Source organism: Zeus faber, assembly GCF_960531495.2.
Source record: "Zeus faber genome assembly, chromosome: 4".
NCBI classification, from domain to species: domain Eukaryota; kingdom Metazoa; phylum Chordata; class Actinopteri; order Zeiformes; family Zeidae; genus Zeus; species Zeus faber.
In genome coordinates, this window is record NC_137191.1 from 32,407,423 (window position 1) to 32,427,176 (window position 19,754).

At 42.9% G+C, this 19,754-nt stretch overlaps 1 protein-coding gene across 1 annotated transcript in view; it reads right to left on the reverse strand.

Moving 5' to 3' along the window:
* The window catches only part of LOC307228932 (teneurin-3), a gene marked incomplete at its 5' end in the record, with an annotated part of 375,882 nt that overhangs the window by 120,186 nt on the left and 235,942 nt on the right, over nucleotides 1–19,754 (reverse strand). Inside the window, 2 exons of the mRNA XM_079998784.1 lie at nucleotides 618–791; nucleotides 17,003–17,270. Coding sequence (XP_079854910.1) covers nucleotides 618–791; nucleotides 17,003–17,270 — 442 coding nt within the window. The remainder of the gene's footprint in view (nucleotides 1–617; nucleotides 792–17,002; nucleotides 17,271–19,754) is intronic.

Here is a 19,754-nt window from a genome sequence, read left to right on the forward strand (position 1 = left end):
ATCACCAGTCAGCCCTAAAATCTTTATTTGACATTATTTGCCCCCCCCCCCGGCCCATGATGAAAAACCCCAAAATAAGGAAACCGTGAGCACAGTTTATTAATCGTACCCACGGATTACTAAACCGTACCAACGGATTATTAATCTTTTATATTCGAATGAATAAAGATCCCATTGAATATCAATTATATTTATTTTGCGTCCTTGAAAATAAAAATAAAAGGTCATTAAGAAGGGACTTGAAAGTCCTTCAATTTCAGGTTGTATATAAAAACGATTTGCATGAAACACACTCAGGCTCTCCACAGTAACCTCTCCTGACACGCCCACTCTCTTGTCACGCCCTCTTTCCAGCAATAAATGTCTAAGAGCTAATTCCAGCAAATTCTACTTTAAGAGAAATGAGAGAACAGCAACTCTTCATGCTCTAAGCTCCAAAAATAAATTATTCCTGATTTGCAGAATACCAATGTCTTGTGGGCTGTTTTAAAAGTCTAATAATAATCGATCAAACTGAACGCTGTACAGCCTGTATATGTATATATTATATAGTTATATAGTATTATATAGTTTGCCCTGCAGTGTGGAAGCACTTTTAAGAGCAACCGATGGGATACCTCCATGAGCAGTACTTGGAGGACTTCTTGAACTTGAAGGCGGAGCGCGACAGGGTGTTCCTCGGCAGCGGCCGGGTGGGCGGAGAGTACACTGACCCTGTGGCCATGGTGTAGCCGGGGGTCGCTGTGGAGAAAAGGGGGGTGGTGCCTGTGCCTGTTTTAAAGAGGAAGTGCCTGGGGAGGGAGGGAGAGAGGGAAAAGGGGATTTCAATAAAATGACATAAAACAAAGAGTAGTATTTTCACATAAATCCATTAAATCATCTTCTCACTGGGACGATAAGGAGGAGGCATTCACTTAAAGCTGCATCAAGCTAAATAGAAGGAAACCATGATTGATGTAAACCACCACCACCCTCCCTTTGCACACACACACACACACACACACACACACACACACACACACACACACACACACACACACACACACACACACACACACACACACACACACACACGCACACTTTAAATAAAAAACATTCATTAATAAAAAATATTTCTTTAGGGTCACTAATCATTTGACAGCCCAAGTTAATATATAAATTCACATAAGTCAGTCGGTTTTTGGTCCTCTCTGGTCCTCTCTGTATTGTTTGTATATTGCACCTCTGAGGTTTGCAATTTCTGTTTGGCTGCTTATGGTGTCTGAATGTTTGTAATGTTCTTTGTAATGTTTGCTATATTTCATAAATCCATAAATGAATACATGAATAAAAATAAATAAATACAAATAAATAAATAAAAATCAATAAATAATAAATAACTAGCAATCCCGGCAAAAAAAACGCAAAAACCTTTTAAAAACCAAAATGGTTTGGCGAGATGGTATAATTATTTATTTTGTTTTTTCATTTTCATATTTTTTCATATTTTCTTTTTTTGTAGTAAAAAAAAGAAAATATGATTGGAAAATAGGCCTGGAGTAATTACCAAGGTCACAATGTCTAATTAATGACAGCACCCCTGCTAACAAGCGTCTGTAATTACAATTGGAATGCTCTCTAATGAGGTTGTGTGATTAACAATTACAACCTATTATAACAAGGGCCCTTCAATTAATACCTGCCTCGAGGCACGAAGGGAAGCGAGAGAGAGCGACAGAGAGAAAGACCAAAAAGAGAGAGAAAGAAAGAAAAAAGGGGACAGGGGTAAATGCAAATTATATGAAAATGACATACAGTAGATACATGCAGTAGATGGACAATTCAACAGCTAGCGTGTTCTATATATATATATAAAAACAACAAAACAAAGAGAGAAAGAAAAAGCGGGAGTTTGTGATGATGTGGATGACTTCAGATTTCAGCACTGGGCAACAACGTTAACACATTACTAATTGACGCCATAAAACCAGTGATTTAAGCTTTCTTCCGCACCTTGTTTCAGTGGAGCCAAACACCGTCCCCAGACACCCGATTAACGATTGGCAGGAGAAATGTCACCCATCCACCCAGCCATGTACTGGACACCGGCCAAACACACATTAAATGCACGCGAGGCTTGTGATGAAATTGCTGGAGAAATTGTTTTTATAAATGAGGTTAATAATATCGCAATATCTTTTTTTTTTTTTAGGTTTGGTAACAATTTTTTTAATGTGCATAGGTGCGTTCATGTGAGATCGCCAATCAAAGCTGACAACATTGACTTTGGGTGTTGTTTCTTAGTTAGGATGTTTATTACGTACTCCGCAAGAAATATCACTGCTATCCCTTGGACACAGACCATCTGAACTCGCTGAATGACATTTCACTGGGATAGCTCTCTCCTTTGGTGCGAAAAGGAACCCCCCTGAAAAATACAGAACACCTGCTGGGGAATACACAGAAAGTCCATAGATTGTCCAGGGGACGTTACAAACTTGCCAATACGGCGCAAAGCTTTTTCATTCCCCCGATTTTTGTCTCATTACACAGCTTTCCAACACACGCGCACGCACGGACACACGCACACACACACACACACACACACACACACACACACACACACACACACACACACACACACACACACACACACACACACACACACACACATTCACGGCAACACACAAGCGTGCTTAACCTTTGGGGAAATCCAATTTAGTTGGACAAACAAGTCGGGGACCACCAACACTTGTTAACATGAATTAAGAAGAAAAAATAAGAATGACAGGAGGAAATAATTGTTGACTTAAAAAAAAAAAGGCTCCATGTCGAGCCCTCAGTTTTTCCACTGCTGGCCCGTTTAAAGTACACCCCACTCAGAAGGAGATTGGAGATGGAGCCTTTTTTTGCGAAGCTCCAAAACTATGGAACAAGCTACCAAAGAATATTTGAGAGGCAGACTCTGTAGGTGCTTTCAAGCTAATGCTAAAAACATTTATTTTCACCTCAGCCTTCAATAAGTCTTCTTCGTTGTTTTTAAATTGATTTGTATTCATAATTTAATTTTATTTAATTTAATTTAATTTTTTTTATTTTTATTTAATGTTCCCATTATTCTACTTGTCTTCAGAATTAATATGTAAAAGCCCTGAGTATACTATACTCAAACACGTTTCCAACAGGAGAAGTGAATGATTGTGTTAAAGGGTTAATCTCGATCTCTGTATTTAACGGGCTCATCAGAGAGAATTACTTGACGAAAATTATATTTGTGCTAGTATCATGAGAAACACCATGCTAAATAAATAACATCATAGTGCATGATCTACTGTACAGGGGAGTCTAGTTAGCACATGGGTTTATTTTGTGCATTTCGGGTGTCATAACTGTAAAAAAAAACCCTGCAAAACTCCATTAAAATAAGAAAACAATATGCTGAGGAATCATTGTGACCCTTCATGATCTCAAGTGAAATCTGAAGATGAGTAAAATATTTACCGTTTTTATTAAATACACTTTTGTATTTATTAAAGAAAGAATAGGCCAGAAATAATAGGCTCATACTTGTATTGTAGGTGGGTACTGCTGGAACCGGCAGAGTGAAGGGGAGACACTTCAAATAGTGTCTGTAAACTAGGCATCACTCTTTTTCGAGTCAGGTCGGATGACAGACGTTTTTAATGGTGTTAAAAAAAGAACAGGGTCGGTCATTTCCCGCTACGCGCGACTATATGGCTTACATCGTTGCGATGTAAGTCGCCTAAGTCATATAGTCGAGCTGTGGGAGTGGGACGGTGACAAAAATCAAACAACTCACCTTGACAAATGCTAATGCCAGGCATAACTACATTCTGTTTTGGGAAAAATAAAAGGGTATACTGTACGTGTGGCCCCCGCGATGACAGCGGTTCCCCTCCTGCTACAGCAGAATTTCCCTGTGCCCTTTCTCATTCACAGACATGTCTGTGTACTGTACATATGGATATGTGTGTGTGTGAGAACCGCTCTTGACGGAATGTGCGAATATCAATATCAATCTCATGGTCATACAGGCACGGACGCACAAACACACCCCCACTCTCTCACACACACACACACACACGTGCATCCACGCACACACATGCACGCACGCACGCACGCACGCACGCACACACACACACACACACACACACACACACACACACACACACACACACACACACACACACACACACACACACACACACACACACACACACACACACACGTACATGCACCTGACACACACACAGTGCTATTCAACCCAGTTAGAAATGCCAACAAAAACATAGGAGCTCCAAGAGTATGGGTCTCATTGACATGCTCCAACATGCATCAACAGCTTCACTCTCTCTCGCTCTCTTTCCCGTTCTCTTTCTCGGTCGCTCTCTTTCTCCCCCACTTCTCTACGCTTCATACGGATGCCGAGCACACTCTGGGAGGCTTTTTACCTTTTGCTCAAAAAAACATTAGACCGGTGTAATGCAGTGTTTTGTGACTACGTACTTGATTCTTAAACTACTGTAAAACTGCTGTGTGATACATGCCAGTCTATGGATACAAGTGTTGTAGACACTAAAGGTCCAATAGGAAAAAAAAAATAGCTCCACACATTTTATTACATATTATTATATACAATTTATGAGGACTGGTTCGCAAAATAATTAGACCGATATTGATGATATCCTGCCAATTATCCAATACCCATCTAAACTGTCACCGTTACTTATTCATTCTGACGTGACATCATTTTAAACCGCACTCCACCTACCTCTGGAAATATCTAACACGTTTCTATTTGCCATTACAGCCCAAAGTCACTTTCCATGTTTGCTTTGGCTGTTGGTAATATTTTGTATTTTGTATTTCTGTATTTCTGGTACCCCAGGGATGTCCCATGTGTAACCGTTACTCTGTTACTTCACCGCGGGCCTGGAACTTCTCCTGCCCTTCTCTCATTCAGACTTTTTGTCAGCGTTGTAAGTTGTAAGTGAACATTATCTATTATCTATTAATACAAAACGCAAACTTTGTTTCTGCGGCTTTGATGTGTATTTATTTTTTGAGCAGAGAGAGAAAGCTTGTCCGTGCATGTAAGTTTAGTTGTCTGTGTGTGTGTGTGCTTGTGTGTGCTTGTGTGTGTGTGTGTGTGTGTGTGTGTGTGTGTGTGTGTGTGTGTGTGCGTGTGTGTGTGTGTGTGTGTGTGTGTGTGTGTGTGTGTGTGTGTGTGTGTGTGTGTGTGTGTGTGTGTGTGTGTGCGCGCTGCACGTACATATACTGTAGGTGATAGATTGTTGTGGCTGCTTCTCCGTAAAAACCGTTATCCATTCATTCAAAGAGGGTGAGGGGAGGTGGAGAAAGAGACACAATCAAAAAAAGGCCCAGAAAGATAGGGGAGAGTTGCACTGATGGAGAGATTAAAAGAGCAAGCTCAAAATAGCAAAGACTGTCCAACATCAAAGTAGGAAATAAAGTCAACTTTACATTTATTTCATCTTACTTTGCCTTCCGCATGTGTGGGGGGATGGTTATAAGTAATTAATGTAGAAATCCGGTAAAAAAAAAAAAAAATCAACAGTCAACAATAATCATAGCCGTACTAATGGAGCCTGACAACAGGGGATTTAATTGGTTGCTGGGTGTCCATAGGGAACTGACTCGACGCTCTCGTAGTTCTTTTCTGCCGCCACCTGCCTTTCATCTGTACATGAAGAACCTAGGGGGTTCACAAAAACACAACTTCATACGAAACCAACTGCTTTTGAAGTCACGACCAAAATATCGTGCCGATAGCGGAAATGTCACAGCTTTGCAGGAGACTGTGATGGACGCTCCCACGCCCACACAGTTTAAGTTCAAACAGGCTATTTACCCCATTTTTGTAATTGTTTATCTTTTTACAGACTACATTCATAATGCACATACACAGAGTTAAAAAATGTATAATAATAAGAGCCAAGTGATGGCCATAAAAAACATTTACCGCCAATGTTTATTCAGTAGATGGCAACGTTTGACCTACCGTAGCCAATCTGCCGACGCGGCAAATGACCCTAGCCGTCTAAATCCGAAACCTTACATTCGCTTCCATTGTAACATTGTTATTTAAACTGGCAGGCGGAGGAGGGCGTTGAGTGAGCCTCAACAATGGGACATATGGACAAACATGCTGTCAAATTAAAGCTGGTGTTGCAAGCAAACGGTTTTTATGCCTAGTCTATACGATCTAGTCTATACACACACACACACACACACACACACACACACACACACACACACACACACACACACACACACACACACACACACACACACACACACACACACACACACACACACACACACACACACACAGACACACACACATGTCAGAACAGATCCAGGTGTGTTCATGTTGAAGTGTGACTTATCTACAGCGCAGACACAAAGAGGCCACGGATGATCACGTGTGAAATATCTGTAACTAATGTAGGCATTGGAGATATTGTATAGCGATGGCATGACTAATGCGTTGACAACCAGAGCGTTTCCTGTGAAATACCACTGCGGTCTCGCCGCTTCCATGACAAAGAAGCAAGCGTCTGTGAGCTCAAGGTCTAATTGTCCTGTACAAATTTCCAGCAAATAATCCATAGAAATATCACACACGTGCAAGTGTGGCTGTGTGTGTGTGTGTGTGTGTGTGTGTGTGTGTGTGTGTGTGTGTGTGTGTGTGTGTGTGTGTGTGTGTGTGTCTGTGTGTGTGTGTGTGTGTGTGTTTTTGACTGACCCAGTATAAAATTACTTTATAAATTTGCCTGGCAGATGGCAGTATAAAAGCTACCATAGCTAACATGCTTTCAAGTCAGTGGTGTGTCCAGAACGTTCCATTACATTCTTCTCGCAAAAAACTTTTAAAAAAGTAAAGTAAAGGAGATTTAAAGGTGCAGTGTGCAGTGTGTGTAGAATTTATGGAACAGACTTGGCAGAAAATCTGTATAATTTAAAGGAAATACAAATCGTTGTGTTGGCGTTACCTTAGAATGAGCAGTTTTTTTATCTCCATAGGGAGCGGGTATGCTTTAACGGTGGCCGCCGTGTTTCACCGCTATTTTTCTATCGTAGCCTAGAACGGGCGAACCGCGAGTTTCGTGGCCACAGTCTCTTCCAGGGAGGCCATGTTGCACCGCCATGGGAGGGGTTGTTCAGTTGGTTGCGACCTGAAACCTCATTCTACACACTGCTCCTTTATGGAGTTGAGGAGTTTAGGTGTAAGTACAAGAAGAATTTTTCCAGTACTGCGGTTTGGGTTGAAAAATTAGTTATTCTATAAATTACATTATGAACCAGGGCAAATAACATTTCAAAGAAATACAGTGTGTGTGTGTGTGTGTGTGTGTGTGTGTGTGTGTGTGTGTGTGTGTGTGTGTGTGTGTGTGTGTGTGCACGTGAGTATGTGTGTATGATTAAATTCACACAGATACACATACACATGTCTGCATGACTGACAGGGGCACCTGCTATCCCAGCGATACTTGTGGGCGGTGTCCCTTGACACAACAGGTGTGTGTGTATGTGTGTGTGTGTGTGTGTGTGTGTGTGTGTGTGTGTGTGTGTGTGTGTGTGTGTGTGTGTGTGTGTGTGTGTGTGTGTGTGTGTGTGTGTGTGTGTGTGTGTGTGTGTGTGTGCTGTAGGAACCTGTGTCAATGATGAGATTATCACCTCTAAATGAGAACATTCACACTCCTCTGTCAGTCATCACCCGATCCTGACACTCTCATCTTTAAAGCCGCCTGCAGACGGCCTGGTTCCACTGACTCCCGCTCTCCTACCCTCTCTCCGGGTCACCTTATCTGTCTTTGAACGTCTCTCTCTCTATCTTTCTCTCTCTCGCTCTCTCTCTGGGATTTCATCAATTTCATCAATCTGTCCTCTGCCCCTCCTGACATAAGGCACCTTTACATGAGAGATTTTGTCTTTTCTATCAGAAGGGGCGAGAGATTGCATGTAGAATGGTCAGGTTTTTCGATGTGTGAGTATTTCATTTTATCATGATGATTGATATCATATGCTGCCATCGATGTATGAATGTGTGTGTGAATGGGTGACTGTGAGGCACGTATTGTAAAGCGCTTTGAGTGGTCAAAAGACTAGAAAAGCGCTATATAAATGCAGTCCATTTTCTATCCATTTACCATATGATGTTGTGTGATGTTAAATGAAGACTTGGATAGCGCGACTGTCTTGTGGCTTCATAGTTTATGCATGCACGGCCAATAGTGCAACACCTGCAGTTCTCGAAAAGAAGAGACTCCAGGATGATCATAGATATTGTTACAACAAGAATGCCACCTAAGGAGCTGGTTCATGGGCCACGCAGTAAATTTTGTCTTGTGTTAAAGGGGAGGTCAAAACCCAGTAGCCAGAGAGAGAGAGAGACAGAGAGAGAGAGAGAGAGAGAGAGAGAGAGAGAGAGAGAGAGAGAGAGAGAGAGAGCGAGAGAGAGAGGAAAGTGGCCTTTCTTCAAAATTTAATGAATTGAAAAGGATGGAGACAAAATAATTGTTGAGGCGATATTTGTGGAGACATTCGGTAAGTCCTGCCAAAAATCCCTCTAAATTCTGCTTTCAAAGCTCAATGACAGAAGTTTTTTTCCCATCAACGGCTGCTGCATATCCCTCTTACAGATGAATTAGTTTGTCTCTTTTAATGTTTCATAACTTGAGAACATACTGTGCAATACAAAGGAACTATCATTGCCATCTTCGCAACCAGCGACAGCTTTTCTGTTACACTGGTTCTCTAAAAGGCTGACCATCAACGGCTGATACTTTACTTCAGTTACTTAAACTGATATTTTGAATTTGTTCCGTCGACAAAGTTGAGAAGAAAAAAGTTGCTACTGAAAGAAAAATAGGAAGGAGAAGGGAGAAAGATGAGAACAGTGACTGATGACAGGTGTGAAATTTTGGCAAGCGTTGTCAGTTCTTCTGCCAATATAAAAAGTGAGGGAGTCGGGCGTTTAACTTAATTTAATTGGGAATGGGGAGGGTATAGTAAAAACAGATGGGAGAGGTAGAGTGGAACTCTATGTGTATACAGTATATACAGTATATACTGTGTGTAAATATATATATATATATATATATATATATATATATATATATATACACACACACACACACACACACACACAGTATATATCGAGGGAAGATGGCCGAAGAGAGAACAACTGGGAGGAAACAATGTGGAAAGGAGAGAGAAAGAGAGATAGAGAGATAGAGAGGGGGCAAAAAGAGAGGTAGTAAAAGAGGATGGGGAAGGAGAAACAGAGAAATATTCCGCCATAGGTAAATATGGTAATAGCTGTATTTGGCATTCAAGCGGCAAAAGCTTATAGCTCAAATGCTGCTGTAGTAATTCTGTGATAGTGTGTGTGTGTGTGTGTGTGTGTGTGTGTGTGTGTGTGTGTGTGTGTGTGTGTGTGTGTGTGTGTGTGTGTGTGTGTGTGTGTGTGTGTGGACGCATATTTTGAAAAGTGTATTCCCCAGGCAGTAAATATTAGTCCAAAAACATATATTTGTAGCCTACTCACATACACTGAGAGAGTCACAGAGAGGGACTTTGTTTAATAAAGAGAGAGAGGGGGGGGCAAGAGAGAGAGATAGAGAGAGAGAGAGAGAGAGATGCTGTAATTGGACTGACAGATAAAAACAAACTAATCCATAACTGTCCACGGATGAAGATAAATAGATGGGGAATGGGGGGTGGTTATGATTCTGAAAAATGGAAAACCTAAAGAAAATAAACCCCAAAAAAAGACTGAAGACGGAAAGACACATTTGCCAAGTGAGGGAAAACAGCCTGAGAAAAAAAGGGCAGAAAGAGAGAGAGCGACAGAGAGAGAGAGAGAGAGAGAGTGAGAGCATATATTAGTTTGAGGTATGCAGCAGTTGGTGGGTGTTTAGTCTACAAAGATTAACTGTAGTCTATATGATACCGCGGCTGTCAAACACACACCCACACACACACACACACACACACACACACACACACACACACACACACACACACACACACACACACACACACACACACACACACACACACACACACACACACACACACACACACACACACACACACACAGCCTGCTGATATGACAGTGTCTGGCTGCAGGAATTGTCAGGGCCTGGAAGATCTTTTTGAATAGCTGTGGGTCACAAACCATTCAAAAAACACTTGGAGATGCTTCTGGTGAACTCACAGGTTTTAGTCTTTCAAATGAAGTGTTTGAATACAAATGTAAATAGTAAAAAGCCGCCTTTGCAACTCCCAGACTGGTTTGGCAGTTACCTAGAGTATTTGTTAAACCTAAAAAAACATGATTTTTGCAACTCTCTTCGTTGCTCTAAATCAGTGGTTCTCAAACTTTTTTGTCAACACCCCCCACCATCATAATCCAATCCTCTTTCTATGAATTCTACTATCCCAAAATGTTGGCAATTTTGGAACGTAACAATGTTAAATAATGGGTAATAAATAAAAAGGTAAGTTTAAACTAAGGAAAAGCAATTTCATGTTTTTATTTCATATTTATTCTGTGTTTCAGTTGAACAGTGAACATTCAACACAAAACACATTAAACATGAACTGCAAAATGATGATTGATCATTGAATGATTAATAAAGGCAACCATTGAAAAGAAACTATATTTGTGTGCATGTGCACATTTGCTTTCAGCTTTTTGTCACTGAGGCAAGATGCCTTGGTGAGAAAAAGCTGAAAGCATGTATTTTCTGTATGCTTTTTGTGGAACAAGACATTTTGATTAATTAAAAAATAAAGAATAAATCACTGCTTTGCAAGAACAACACGTCCCATCAGTTATCAGCAGCTGCAGTGAGCCTGTTTTGCACTGCCCATCTTTTCAAAGAAAGGGCTGCAGTTTTGATAATGCTATTAACAACATACTGTATGCCTACAGCATATCAACAAAATAAATCTCATGAATAATTATTGTGTCTGTCTGATCATGATTCAACCACCTGCAATGCAAGCGTGTCGTTAATTTTCTGCTCGATTTTAAATGTATAAAAAAGTATTTATTCACACAGGTAATAATAATCCACTTCTTTTTCAGAATTCAGGACGCCCTGACTGACGTAGACTGGGACATGTTCCTATCGAGTTCAAGTGATGTCAGCGAGTTCACGGACGTAGCGGTAAGCTTTGTGGCTACGGTAGCGGACAGCATCGTTCCCACGGTGAAAGTTCAGATATTTCCAAACCAGAAGCCGTGGGTTGATAAATCCATCTGCTGCGCTCTGAATGCTGGCACGGCCACTGACAACGACAGTCTTGTATCCGGAAATATGGACAATTACAAAGCAGTGTCATACAATCTGCGGAGGGCAGTGAAGGACGCTAAATGGACGTACAGAGAGACTGTGGAGCTACAGATGGAGCAACGGGACACCAGACGCTTGTGGGAGGGGCTGCAGACTATAACAAACTACAAGCGCAGCTCCTCCCCAGCCACGAGTGTGGAAGCCTCCCTAGCCAACGAACTGAACTCCTTTTATGTGCGGTTTGAGTCTGGCAACAGCACCGCTAGCTCGCCGGCTAATTGGAGTTACACCGCTGGGGATGAGCGTGCACACTCAGTGTCAGAGCATGACGTCAGGAAGGCTCTGATGCGGGTGAACACCAGGAAAGCTGCAGGCCCAGATGGCATATCTGGGCGAGTACTGAAAACCTGTGCTAACAGCTAGCCCCGGTGTTCACTACAATATTCAACATCTCCCGGTGGCCCTCACCTCGGTGTTCATGAAGTGTTTTGAGAGGCTGATTAAGGATTATATCTGCGCCTCTCTCCCCCGCACCTTGGACCCATTGCAGTTTGCGTACCAGCAGAACAGATCCACAGATGATGCGGTTTCCCAGGTACTGCACACCACACTCATGCACCTGGATGGCCAGAAGGGGGTCTATGTGAGATTGCTATTCATCGATTATAGTTCAGCTTTCAATACCATAGTCCCCACCAGACTGGCTGTCAAGCTGAAGGAGCTTGGACTGAATGCTCCGCTGTGTACCTGGATCCTGGACTTCCTCTCAGCCAGGCCCCAAGTGGTCAGGGTGGGGAAGCACATGTCCAGCTCCCTTACCCTGAATACAGGATCCCCCCAGGGCTGCGTCCTCAGCCCCCTACTGTACTCCCTGTACACACATGACTGTGTGGCCAGGTCCAGCTCCAACACTGTCATCAAGTTTGCTAACGACACCGTGGTCGTGGGCCTGATCAACGACGGCGATGAGAAGGCCGACCGCGAGGAGGTGGCTGACCAGACACTCTGGTGCCAGGACAACAGCCTCCACCTGAACATCAGCAAAACTAAGTTTTTAGGCAAGAATTTAGGCAAGGATTACAACTGAGGACGCATGCGCCCTTGGTGATTAATGGGACTTCTGTTGACAGGGTGAGCAGCTTCAAGTACCTGGGAGTCCACATTACAGAGGAGTTAACATGGACTTTACAAACAGACACTCTGATGAGAAAGGCGAGGCAGCGTCTTTACCACCTAAGGCGGCTGAGGAAATTTCGGGTCTCGGTGAGGATCCTCAAGTCCTTCTACTGTGGAGCGGTGGAGAGCATCCTGACAGGCAACATCACTGCCTGGTTTGGGAACTGTTCTGCTTAGAACAGACGGGCCCTGCAGAGCGTGGTGCGTTCAGCTGAACGTACCACTGGAACTACACTCCCCTCCCTGCAGGACTTATACACCAGGAGGTGTAGTAGCACAGCCCGCAGGATCATGAAGGATCCTCACCACCCCAACAACGGACTGTTCCAGCTGCTGTGGTCAGGCAAGCGCCTCCGCAGTCACACAGCGAGAACAGAAAGACTGAGACAGAGTTTTTTCCCGCAAGCCATAAGAACTGTTAATGCTGACCTCACCAGGGGTCCTCACTGAGCCACACACATGGGCCCTTTCTCAATCTGCGTTCTTGTCTGTACTTGTGTTCTTGTGGACTTGTGTAACGTCATCAGTCGCAGCCCAAGTACTGTTCCAATTCAAAGTACGCATCAAGCCAAGTCCAGTTCAAATGCCCGGATGTGGACTTGCTCTGCCCATTTTATCGAGGATGCATCGGTGGTGACTTGTGTCGACTTGGGACAGCCAATTATCCCAGAATGCATTTCGCACCAGGCGGTGGTAATGGTAATGATCCCCGGGAGTCTGTACTCCCGAGTCGAAATTGCCATGTTTAAACTACCAAGTCCGCAAGTCAGGACTTTGCGTACTTGGTATTGAGAAACGGCCATAGGCTCCACTACCTTACTGTACTGTATGTAGCGTACTGTACCGCATACTGTGTCACCGCTCTGGGTTGTTCTGTGTTACCGTATTGCTGCGCCGTACTGTAGTAGACTGTGCTGTATACAAACACTACCTCCCTTTATTCACAGGCCACTTTAATGCACATATCTGTATATACATAATTAGCCTTTCCCATATACATAAGCCTATTCCCTTTATCTATTCTATTTTATTTTATTTTATTTTATTTTATTCTATATATTTTGATTTCATTCTATAGTATTCGACTTACTGCATTACCTTTTAGGAATCAGTTAATTGGTCAAGTAGAAATTCTTAGGTAGCTACTGTGTTCAGTCTAGGACATATTGTGTGTAATCACAGGGTGCGTTGCATTGACATTTCACTGCATATATGTATGAAAGTATGTATATGTACTGTATGTGACGAATAAACCTCTTGAATCTTGAATCTTGAATCTTGAATCTTTGGTCCTTATAAAATCAAATGATAATCGACACAAAAGAGTCACAAAAACGAACGCACAGTAGGAAAACTGGCTCCCGAACTCACAGCAAAACAAAATGCTCACATAAAACGTGACCAAATCCCTTGAAGAGACAGTAACCAATTATCGAGTGTGTACACACACATATGCTAATCAAATGGAGAAAAGGCAGAAGCACAGAGAAAGTTATGTTAAAAAATAGCCAGGTTCTCATGGTGCATGCTAGCAACATGCTGCTTATTGTACCCTGTGAAACATATTTAAGTAACCCCCCCACAGTTTGAGAACCACTGCTCTAAATGTCAATAATAAATCGTAGTAAATGTCGCTCCTCCGCACTGGTGTTGATTTGCTTCTCATTTGAAGGAGCCCTTGTGTCCAACATCAGCTCCTGTGCCCCAAGATGTCCTGCCATGGCTCGTACTCAACGGAACTTTTATGGGAGCTTCTGGTGGCGAAACCCTATTAAGTCTGCAGTATCCCAGCTAAATCCATTTTCTTATCCGTACACTTAGGAGAGAATTTGTTATCTCTTCATTAAAAAGTCACAGGTTGTTCATTAAATTATACCCAGGACGTTCTGGTTATTGACACTAACTCAAAGAAGAAATAGGGAATGGAAAAATGGGAAAAAATACTCGTATAGTACCTCAAATGTGGATAGAAATGGTGCAGAGAATAGAAGGTCTGAGCCAGCCATGTAAAATAAAAATCGGTGGACTCGGACATCACACCATATTATTGGACGTGTCAGATCAACATATATTTTTATTACTTTACAAAAACTGAAAAAGGGTAATCAAAGGATCATTGAGAGAAAGTCGCTGAGAGATGCGAGTTCCCACTGTGCAAAAGGGTTGTCGACCACGGCAAATTGTAGGACGGATGATGGGAGGTCATTGACGTGGAACAACACAAAATATTTAATCCTATAGTGAGAGAAACTGCTGAGATGCACCCAAAACAGCAGACTGGACGAATAGGCGAGGGCCCATAAACATCGGAGGTAAATTTCACAGAGGAAGATTCAAACTAGTGAGTTTATCAGTGAGCCAACTGGCTAGCATCTATTGGTACATTTGGCGTGGATATACAATGCCAGGGACGCTCGGAAGGTGAGGGTGATGGCATGGTCACCCGCATCTGGCTTGAGAAGGGCAGGGACTTATCCCAGGATCTTCAAATCAAAACAATGAGGAATACTGACCAGAACGACACAAGAAACATGCCATTGCGTAGTGTATTGTGTAGTGGCAGAAGAATCAACCATGAAATGATCTTGACACAGTGGAACCTCATTGTAGCAGATGAGGGGGCGTGCTTAAGCCGGGGTCTGCGGGTTACAGTGTGGACTTCGTCCCGCACTGGCGCAGCTGTTCCAACTCAGCTGATCAGCCCACTGCCGCTGAGTGGTCGGAGTTGGCCGGGAGAGTTTTCTGATGTGTTGTTTGTCTTGCAGTGAGGATCGTGTGGGGAAGGATACGAGAGCAAGCGGACCAGATCGTGAGTCGGAACCCTATGCACACACAAACTCTGATTAATTATTTATGTTCCCCTTTGGGCCAGCGAGCCTATTTGTCGGATTATTTAATTATAATAAAAACCCTGCCGTGTCGGCACCTCACTGCCAGGAAGTCTCCGTCTCCCTCCCTGAACACGTATCTGTGGAAAGAGCTGTCCACACTCATTCATCTGGATCTCGCAGGAATTATATCGATGACGCAAAAACTGTCCGGATAATGTATCCTATAACCTCTCTACACATTCACATAGCCAGACACATGTACGTACTATGTGTGTTGATTTACACACTTACATGGGACAACAAAAACACTCTTCCTTCAACCCCAGGGGTTGATCAGGTATCTGTTCTGCAAGTGCATCGGTAGAGTGTGTGTGTGTGTGTGTGTGTGTGTGTGTGTGTGTGTGTGTGTGTGTGTGTGTGTGTGTGTGTGTGTGTGTGTGTGTAAGCTTTGGCTCTCACTTGTTGGTCTACATATTGGAAAAGCGAGTGGGTGTCGCCCAAGCCTTTTGGCGTTACGGTACGTCGACCTTGGAATGCATTCAGTATATACACTTAGCGCACACACATGTGCACACACATGTGCACACACACACACACACACACACACACACACACACACACACACACACACACACACACACATACATACAGAGAGGGCTGTGTTCCTATTGGAGGTGACCTCAGTAGTGAAAGTTGATACTCTGAAATGTGTGTGTGTGTGTATGTGTGTGTGTGTGTGTGTGTGTGTGTGTGTGTGTGTGCGTGCGTGTGTGTCTGGGCATGCCTAACTATGTAAATCTAAGCCAGGGACATGGTTTGGCTGATCTACACACATTATCACACACACGCACATGCATGGAAGAACACAGGCACACACACACACACTCACACACAGGGCCCCCTGACCTAACTGCTGTGGCTTGGAAGTGCTGGCCTCCTTTTAGGTCTTCCTCTAATCAATCTCAGGATCTTAATTCTCTCTCTCTCGGCCCTGTCACTTTCTCTCACACAGTCTGCATGGCCTGTTCTCTCTCTTTCTCTGTTTCCTCTCCTCTCTCCCCTCTGTGGGTGGGAAACATTGTAAAAAAAAAAAACAGTAAAGAGAAGAGGGACAGGTAGAGATCGGTAGAGAAAGAGGACTACAAATCATCTGATGAATTGAAGGTCAAGGTTAAAATGACCATCATAAAATATTTTTCTGCAACTGTGTGCACTGGTGTCTGTGTGTTCAGGGGGGAGGGCAACAGGCCCCTATTGAGATGTGTTTTTGCGACATAAGGCTCCCAGAAAACAGCAATTTTTCAGAACTCTATGGAATGCGGCAGCCATGGTGGGGAGACAATTCAAGGAAACAAGAAGAAAGAAACGGGCCATGCTACAAAGTGGAGAGTGAATAAGTGGGGGATTGGAGGTTGGAATGAGTGTGCATGTTCTCCCCTTGCTCACATGGGGGTTCCTCCATATAACATCGTAAGAGCCCCCACTAAAAAAATGCATAACTAACATCATCTGACCAGTGATTGAAGCTGGTCCCCAAGAGCTGTACACATTTCAAAGCCTCCATTAATTGCACTGTCGCCCACCGTGGCTGCAGTTAAGCGTTTGTGCAATGACAAATAATGAGGCAACCTTGTTAAGTGAAAATTTGTTTTTTGGGATCCTCACCTTGTTTCCAGAGGCACATTGCTACCCAGCACCCAGCTGTCTTGCAGCGGGACGCTCTCAGGGGGCGTGGTCTGCAGCTCGGCTGGTGATTGGCCGGCCGCTGGGGCCGGGCTTCCAGTGGGAGGAGCTAACTGCCGCGTGGAGTTGAGTGATTGGCCGGCGTGGTGCGAGGAGCTCAGGGAGTGGTTCAGCGCCGTCACCGAGGGCTGCTGACGGTGAGGGGGTGGGACCGGAGGCAAGGCGGAGCCGTGGTGATTGGACGGTTGCTCTGTCGAATACGAAGAGATGGGGAGGGGAAAGACAAGAGGCAGTTTGATTAGCTAAAGCTAAATGAAAACACACGGGACATGCAAACAAAACAAGATTATCCCATTATTAAGACAATTGACACGTTTTAGTAATAACTGAGTTTCACCTAGCACCTTTTTCATCGTGGGATTAAGTATAAAAGTCGCAGAAATCAAGAGTTGAAGATAAGGCAAAGACAAAACCTCCCTGCAGTGAGCTCCGTCACAGTTTTAACTATGAGCTGCCGGAAGCAAATATACACCTGCTTGTCAGGTCCTTTGAGGGATAGCTTGACTATCCTTGGAGGATAGCTTAACTCAGCCCCGAGCAAAGATGGGGTTTTGTTTTTCGATTCGATCGTTTTCATTACATTTGTATACTCTTGACCGCCCCCACCCCACTTCCGTCCCGGTTGCTTCTCCTTTCCCAGTCACACTTTTTCTGGCCCGCTCAAGCACTGCTATAACATTTGCTTAAACCGGTGGCAATGCTTTGCCCCTCATTCCTAGATTTGGCACTGGGGGAAAATGAAAATGTGTCTTGAAATTTGGAGAAAGGGAATGGAGAGAGGAAGAGAGAGAGAAAGAGAGAGAGAGAGAGAGAGAGAGAGAGACAGAGCGAATGTTTTTGTGGCATCATTAAGTGCTTATACAGATCTTCAAGGCTAAATGCTAAATGCTACACACTTGCACAGACATAAACCGTATGCTGTAGGCCGCTCTTGATGAGAGCACGGGAGTCATTTGCAAGTTGGAATCTGTGAGCCATCACAGTTAAACTTAACTGACATTATGGTTTGGAACCATATTTGCACACGTGAACACATGCTTGTGCAGTCATCTACCACATACACACACACACACACACACACACACACACACACACACACACACACACACACACACACACAGTATGCACACCGGGCCCGGCACAGTGGTTTAGGTCGGAGCGAGTCTCCAACTTCAATACAGCACAGCAGTATTGTGAAGGGTGAAGAAGGGTGGGTGGGCAGGGTGGGGGGGTGGGAGTACTGCATCTTCTTGGGGGGGAAGATCAGCATGACGGAGTGGAGGAGAGAGGAGAAACAAGGAGACATTCCCTGAAATAACGGAGGAAAACAGTCAGTGAGCAACAGAGTGAGCAAGCAAGATAGAGGGAGAGCTGGAGGACAGAGCAACAGACAAGCGCAAAATAAAAATGCCACAAGTGATGGACAAAGATCTCATGAAGCACTGAAATACCTTGGTTGAGAAGGTGTTATTTTTTGATTCTAATTCAGTGGTCTCCAACCGGGATTCCGTGACCCCTAGCAGGTCCACAGAAGTACTGCATGGGATCCGCCAGTTTTTCAATGTCAAAAATATTTTTGGGAAAATCGAAATTTAATGTATTAAATGTATTTTTGACCAAAAAATAATATTGACTAAATTCCAAAAATTAACACTAGAACAGCTGCATTTTTGATATTTCAAAAGGGAGCCGATTCGCAGCTTCTGACGTTATGGTGCATTCAAAAACCTTTGATTTTCAGTAACGCACTGTGTCTCCGAAAGACATAACTGGTGCCTAGCGGAACTTCAATAAAAATACATTGTAAAAGGTTTGTATCACTATATTGGTATTAAACAGCATGTAAAACCCTATTTCAAATTTGTGAAAACTGAGTAAAGGTGAATTTCACAGTTTTTTTTTATACACAAAGGCTGTGTAGACCAGGTCTAGATAGGAAATGACTTTACTTATAGGAGTCAAACCTGTAAAAAATTATAATAAAAAGCGTAAACATAATTTCAAACCCTATTTCAGATTTGTGAAACCTTTATTTTATTTGTGAAAACAAGATAATGGTGGATTTCACTGTATTGTTTCCACAAGAACTAACGTCTTTGAGTCATGGAACTAAACTAAGGTAAATACATTTAAATTTAAACTAAATTTAAATTAATTAAAATTAAAACAAACAACATTGTAACTGAATATATAAATAGGTTTATAAGGCATTATAAATATATTATTATAGGCCAGGCTCAAAATGCAACACAAATTGAATCTAGGGGGTCCCTGCACTATTTCTCTATCCTCCAAGGGGTCCTTGGGCTGAATTTTTTTTAATATCCCTGCTCTAATGGATTGGAAAATGTTAATGTGTCAATTTCACCTTTAGAAAAACTTAAAAGACAAATTACACTGCACTGCGCAAGACTAGACTTTGTAAGTATCAGCAAGGATACTTATATATATATTTTTTTTTAGTTTGCGCTTGTCTGTTGCTCTGTACTTATTTTCAGTTAGCAGTTAATTTATTATTAAAATCCCAAACCACCAACTATGGCCTTGATGCTAAGACATACAATTTAATTAACACCTCTTCTATGACAGCGTGAAAAAAACAAAAAAAAACTGAACATTATAGGGAATGTGAAGTTTGACAGTTTGAGATTCAAGATTCAAGAGCTTTATTTGT